At 46.5% G+C, this 6,887-nt stretch overlaps 1 protein-coding gene across 1 annotated transcript in view; it reads right to left on the bottom strand.

The window, feature by feature from the left end:
• The window catches only part of LOC118966684 (ubiquitin-like protein 3), a 58,293-nt gene extending 57,461 nt beyond the window's left edge, over positions 1-832 (bottom strand). The window contains exon 1 of the mRNA XM_036989488.1: positions 223-832. Coding sequence (XP_036845383.1) covers positions 223-249 — 27 coding nt within the window. The 5' untranslated portion in view covers positions 250-832. The remainder of the gene's footprint in view (positions 1-222) is intronic.
• Between the last annotated feature and the right edge of the window lie 6,055 nt (positions 833-6,887).

The following is a 6,887-nucleotide window of genomic DNA, read 5'->3' as shown; positions in this document are numbered from 1 at the left end:
GGGTTCGAGTCCTGCTCCCTGTGCCTGTTTCATTACAATATGTTCACGTTGTCAAAGTAAATTAAATAGATCATAAACAAAAGTTAAATAAACAAACAACGTGAAATGGTAACATGACACTTAACAAAAGTTTCAGAGGAATAGAGACATTTAAAATGTCATATTATGACGCTGTGTGTTACAACGATGTGCCAATAGTTAAATAAAATGAACATCTCTCACCATTTCCGAGGGGGTAGAGCCTGTCATCTTGGAATCCGTCCACAGTAGGGCTTCACCGAAGGAAATAATATTTCGTTGTCTTTCACACCTCGTAGACTGCAAATTATGAGTCTTCGATAATCAGTTAAACGTCAAAAAAAATAAAAAAAATAGCTACTAAATTCCGTTGGTATCGCAACTCACCGTTCAGGAAATAATGTTGAAATGTGTTATTCTATATCACATTTATTCAGTGTATTTATTCCGTTTAAATGCAGTTTTTTTAAACAGACTAGATGTGGTTATAGATTCGATCGGAGGGCCCCCATTGACCCCAAATATGTAAAAATATCTGCCTTAAAAAAAAGGTCCCTACGCCATTTGAAAAACCAAATATATCGCGCTGTTAACATTAGGACATACCGATCTCGCTGTAAATCCGAACCACAGTTTGTTTCAAATATATAAAAAATAAAAAAACGGAAACCCCCCGCGGTCCTAAACGTGTTCCGTGGCTTTAAAATCTCTCGGTCATACTCCGCAAAGCAGAGTTAAACCATCGTTTTTAGTCACAGACTTTGTTCCCGACTCGCTCTTCTGCCAGTCTGTCATCCTGACTCTGAAGAACATGGCGGCAGTACTGTGAAAAGGGTGGAGGGGTGGAGGATGGAGGGAGGGGGGGGGGGGCTGGCTTGCATAGTCCTCCGTGTCGACTGAACACACACACACACACACACTCCCCCGGAGGGTCGAGTAAAGTGACCCTAGACACAAATAAAGGTGACCAGTTTATCAAAAGTCTAAAGATAGTGATATCAAATCGAATTGTATTTTGTCACATGCGCCAAATAGAACAACCAATAAAACATAAACATACAAATAAAATGAACTTACAGGGAAATGCTCTTAACCCACAATGCAGTTCAAGAAATAGAGTTACGAAAACATTTACTAAATAAACAAAAGTAACACAAGAAAATTACATAACAATCAAGAGACTATATACAGGGGGTACCAATACAGAGTCAATGTGGAGACTATATACAGGGGGTACCAATACAGAGTCAATGTGGAGGTTATATACAGGGGGTACCAATACAGAGTCAATGTGGAGGTTATATACAGGGGGTACCAATACAGAGTCAATGTGGAGGCTATATACAGGGGGTACCAATACAGAGTCAATGTGGAGGTTATATACAGGGGGTACCAATACAGAGTCAATGTGGAGGTTATATACAGGGGGTACCAATACAGAGTCAATGTGGAGGCTATATACAGGGGGTACCAATACAGAGTCAATGTGGAGGTTATATACAGGGGGTACCAATACAGAGTCAATGTGGAGGTTATATACAGGGGGTACCAATACAGAGTCAATGTGGAGGCTATATACAGGGGGTACCAATACAGAGTCAATGTGGAGGTTATATACAGGGGGTACCGGTACAGAGTCAATGTGGAGGCTATATACAGGGGGTACCAATACAGAGTCAATGTGGAGGCTATATACAGGGGGTACCAATACAGAGTCAATGTGGAGGTTATATACAGGGGGTACCGGTACAGAGTCAATGTGGAGGCTATATACAGGGTATTACGGTACAGAGTCAATGTGGAGGCTATATACAGGGGGTACCAATACAGAGTCAATGTGGAGGCTATATACAGGGGGTACCGGTACAGAGTCAATGTGGAGGCTATATACAGGGGGTACCAGTACAGAGTCAATGTGGAGGCTATATACAGGGGGGTACCAGTACAGAGTCAATGTGGAGGCTATATACAGGGGGTACCAGTACAGAGTCAATGTGGAGGCTATATACAGGGGGTACCAGTACAGAGTCAATGTGGAGGCTATATACAGGGTATTACGGTACAGAGTCAATGTGGAGGCTATATACAGGGTATTACGGTACAGAGTCAATGTGGAGGCTATATACAGGGTGTACCAGTACAGAGTTAATGTGGAGGCTATATACAGGGGGTACCGGTACAGAGTCAATGTGGAGGCTACATACAGGGTATTACGGTACAGAGTCAATGTGGAGGCTATATACAGGGGGTACCGGTACAGAGTCAATGTGGAGGCTACATACAGGGTATTACGGTACAGAGTTAATGTGGAGGCTATATACAGGGGGTACCGGTACAGAGTCAATGTGGAGGCTATATACAGGGGGTACCGGTACAGAGTCAATGTGGAGGCTACATACAGGGTATTACGGTACAGAGTTAATGTGGAGGCTATATACAGGGGGTACCGGTACAGAGTCAATGTGGAGGCTATATACAGGGTATTACGGTACAGAGTCAATGTGGAGGCTATATACAGGGGGTACCGGTACAGAGTCAATGTGGAGGCTACATACAGGGGGGTACCGGTACAGAGTCAATGTGGAGGCTATATACAGGGGGTACCAGTACAGAGTCAATGTGGAGGCTATATACAGGGGGTACCAGTACAGAGTCAATGTGGAGGCTATATACAGGGGGTACCAGTACAGAGTCAATGTGGAGGCTATATACAGGGGGTACCAGTACAGAGTCAATGTGGAGGCTATATACAGGGGGTACCAGTACAGAGTCAATGTGGAGGCTATATACAGGGGGTACCAGTACAGAGTCAATGTGGAGGCTATATACAGGGGGTACCGGTACAGAGTCAATGTGGAGGCTATATACAGGGTATTACGGTACAGAGTCAATGTGGAGGCTATATACAGGGGGTACCAGTACAGAGTCAATGTGGAGGCTATATACAGGGGGTACCAGTACAGAGTCAATGTGGAGGCTATATACAGGGGGTACCGGTACAGAGTCAATGTGGAGGCTATATACAGGGGGTACCTGTACAGAGTTAATGTGGAGGCTATATACAGGGGGTACCAGTACAGAGTCAATGTGGAGGCTATATACAGGGGGTACCAGTACAGAGTCAATGTGGAGGCTATATACAGGGGGTACCGGTACAGAGTCAATGTGGAGGCTATATACAGGGGGTACCTGTACAGAGTTAATGTGGAGGCTATATACAGGGGGTACCAGTACAGAGTCAATGTGGAGGCTATATACAGGGGGTACCAGTACAGAGTCAATGTGGAGGCTATATACAGGGGGTACCAGTACAGAGTCAATGTGGAGGCTATATACAGGGGGTACCGGTACAGAGTCAATGTGGAGGCTATATACAGGGGGTACCAGTACAGAGTCAATGTAGAGGCTATATACAGGGGGTACCAGTACAGAGTCAATGTGGAGGCTATATACAGGGGGTACCAGTACAGAGTCAATGTGGAGGCTATATACAGGGGGTACCAGTACAGAGTCAATGTGGAGGCTATATACAGGGGGTACCAGTACAGAGTCAATGTGGAGGCTATATACAGGGGGTACCAGTAAAGAGTCAATGTGGAGGCTATATACAGGGGGTACCAGTACAGAGTCAATGTGGAGGCTATATACAGGGGGTACCAGTACAGAGTCAATGTGGAGGCTATATACAGGGGGTACCAGTACAGAGTCAATGTAGAGGCTATATACAGGGGGTACCAGTACAGAGTCAATGTGGAGGCTATATACAGGGGGTACCAGTACAGAGTCAATGTGGAGGCTATATACAGGGGGTACCAGTACAGAGTCAATGTGGAGGCTATATACAGGGGGTACCGGTACAGAGTCAATGTGGAGGCTATATACAGGGGGGTACCGGTACAGAGTCAATGTGGAGGCTATATACAGGGGGTACCGGTACAGAGTCAATGTGGAGGCTATATACAGGGGGGTACCGGTACAGAGTCAATGTGGAGGCTATATACAGGGGGTACCAGTACAGAGTCAATGTGGAGGCTATATACAGGGGGTACCGGTACAGAGTCAATGTGGAGGCTATATACAGGGGGGTACCGGTACAGAGTCAATGTGGAGGCTATATACAGGGTATTACGGTACAGAGTCAATGTGGAGGCTATATACAGGGTATTACGGTACAGAGTCAATGTGGAGGCTATATACAGGGTGTTACGGTACAGAGTCAATGTGGAGACTATATACAGGGTATTACGGTACAGAGTCAATGTGGAGGCTATATACAGGGTGTTACGGTACAGAGTCAATGTGGAGGCTATATACAGGGGGTACCAATACAGAGTCAATGTGGAGGCTATATACAGGGGGTACCAGTACAGAGTCAATGTGGAGGCTATATACAGGGTATTACGGTACAGAGTCAATGTGGAGGCTATATACAGGGTGTTACGGTACAGAGTCAATGTGGAGGCTATATACAGGGGGTACCGGTACAGAGTCAATGTGGAGGCTATATACAGGGGGTACCGGTACAGAGTCAATGTGGAGACTATATACAGGGTATTACGGTACAGAGTCAATGTGGAGGCTATATACAGGGTGTTACGGTACAGAGTCAATGTGGAGGCTATATACAGGGGGTACCAGTACAGAGTCAATGTGGAGGCTATATACAGGGGGTACCAGTACAGAGTCAATGTGGAGGCTATATACAGGGGGTACCAATACAGAGTCAATGTGGAGGCTACATACAGGGGGTACCGGTACAGAGTCAATGTGGAGGCTATATACAGGGGGTACCAGTACAGAGTCAATGTGGAGGCTATATACAGGGGGTACCAGTACAGAGTCAATGTGGAGGCTATATACAGGGGGTACCAGTACAGAGTCAATGTTGAGGCTATATACAGGGGGTACCAATACAGAGTCAATGTGGAGGCTATATACAGGGTGTACCAATACAGAGTCAATGTGGAGGCTATATACAGGGGGTACCAGTACAGAGTCAATGTGGAGGCTATATACAGGGGGTACCAGTACAGAGTCAATGTGGAGGCTATATACAGGGGGTACCAGTACAGAGTCAATGTGGAGGCTATATACAGGGGGTACCAGTACAGAGTCAATGTGTAGGCTATATACAGGGGGTACCAGTACAGAGTCAATGTGGAGGCTATATACAGGGGGTACCAGTACAGAGTCAATGTGGAGGCTATATACAGGGGGTACCAGTACAGAGTCAATGTGGAGGCTATATACAGGGGGTACCAGTACAGAGTCAATGTGGAGGCTATATACAGGGGGTACCAGTACAGAGTCAATGTGTAGGCTATATACAGGGGGTACCAGTACAGAGTCAATGTGGAGGCTATATACAGGGGGTACCAGTACAGAGTCAATGTGGAGGCTATATACAGGGGGTACCAGTACAGAGTCAATGTGGAGGCTATATACAGGGGGTACCGGTACAGAGTCAATGTGGAGGCTATATACAGGGGGTACCAGTACAGAGTCAATGTGGAGGCTATATACAGGGGGTACCAGTACAGAGTCAATGTGGAGGCTATATACAGGGGGTACCAGTACAGAGTCAATGTGGAGGCTATATACAGGGGGTACCGGTACAGAGTCAATGTGGAGGCTATATACAGGGGGTACCGGTACAGAGTCAATGTGGAGGCTATATACAGGGGGTACCAGTACAGAGTCAATGTGGAGGCTATATACAGGGTATTACGGTACAGAGTCAATGTGGAGGCTATATACAGGGGGTACCGGTACAGAGTCAATGTGGAGAATATATACAGGGTATTACGGTACAGAGTCAATGTGGAGGCTATATACAGGGGGTACCGGTACAGAGTCAATGTGGAGGCTATATACAGGGGGTACCAGTACAGAGTCAATGTGGAGGCTATATACAGGGGGTACCAGTACAGAGTCAATGTGGAGGCTATATACAGGGGGCACCGGTACAGAGTCAATGTGGAGGCTATATACAGGGGGTACCGGTACAGAGTCAATGTGGAGGCTATATACAGGGGGGTAACGGTACAGAGTCAATGTGGAGGCTATATACAGGGTGTTACGGTACAGAGTCAATGTGGAGGCTATATACAGGGGGTACCGGTACAGAGTCAATGTGGAGGCTATATACAGGGGGTACCGGTACAGAGTCAATGTGGAGGCTATATACAGGGTGTTACGGTACAGAGTCAATGTGGAGGCTATATACAGGGTGTTACGGTACAGAGTCAATGTGGAGGCTATATACAGGGGGTACCGGTACAGAGTCAATGTGGAGGCTATATACAGGGGGTACCGGTACAGAGTCAATGTGGAGGCTATATACAGGGGGTACCGGTACAGAGTCAATGTGGAGGCTATATACAGGGGGTACCGGTACAGAGTCAATGTGGAGGCTATATACAGGGTGTTACGGTACAGAGTCAATGTGGAGGCTATATACAGGGGGTACCGGTACAGAGTCAATGTGGAGGCTATATACAGGGGGTACCGGTACAGAGTCAATGTGGAGACTATATACAGGGGGTACCGGTACAGAGTCAATGTGGAGGCTATATACAGGGGGTACCGGTACAGAGTCAATGTGGAGGCTATATACAGGGTGTTACGGTACAGAGTCAATGTGGAGGCTATATACAGGGGGTACCGGTACAGAGTCAATGTGGAGGCTATATACAGGGGGTACCAGTACAGAGTCAATGTGGAGGCTATATACAGGGTGTTACGGTACAGAGTCAATGTGGAGGCTATATACAGGGGGTACCGGTACAGAGTCAATGTGGAGGCTATATACAGGGGGTACCAGTACAGAGTCAATGTAGAGGCTATATACAGGGGGTACCAGTACAGAG

This window comes from Oncorhynchus mykiss, chromosome 10 (assembly GCF_013265735.2).
Source record: "Oncorhynchus mykiss isolate Arlee chromosome 10, USDA_OmykA_1.1, whole genome shotgun sequence".
Lineage (NCBI taxonomy): Eukaryota > Metazoa > Chordata > Actinopteri > Salmoniformes > Salmonidae > Oncorhynchus > Oncorhynchus mykiss.
This window is presented reverse-complemented; position numbering and strand designations above follow the sequence as displayed.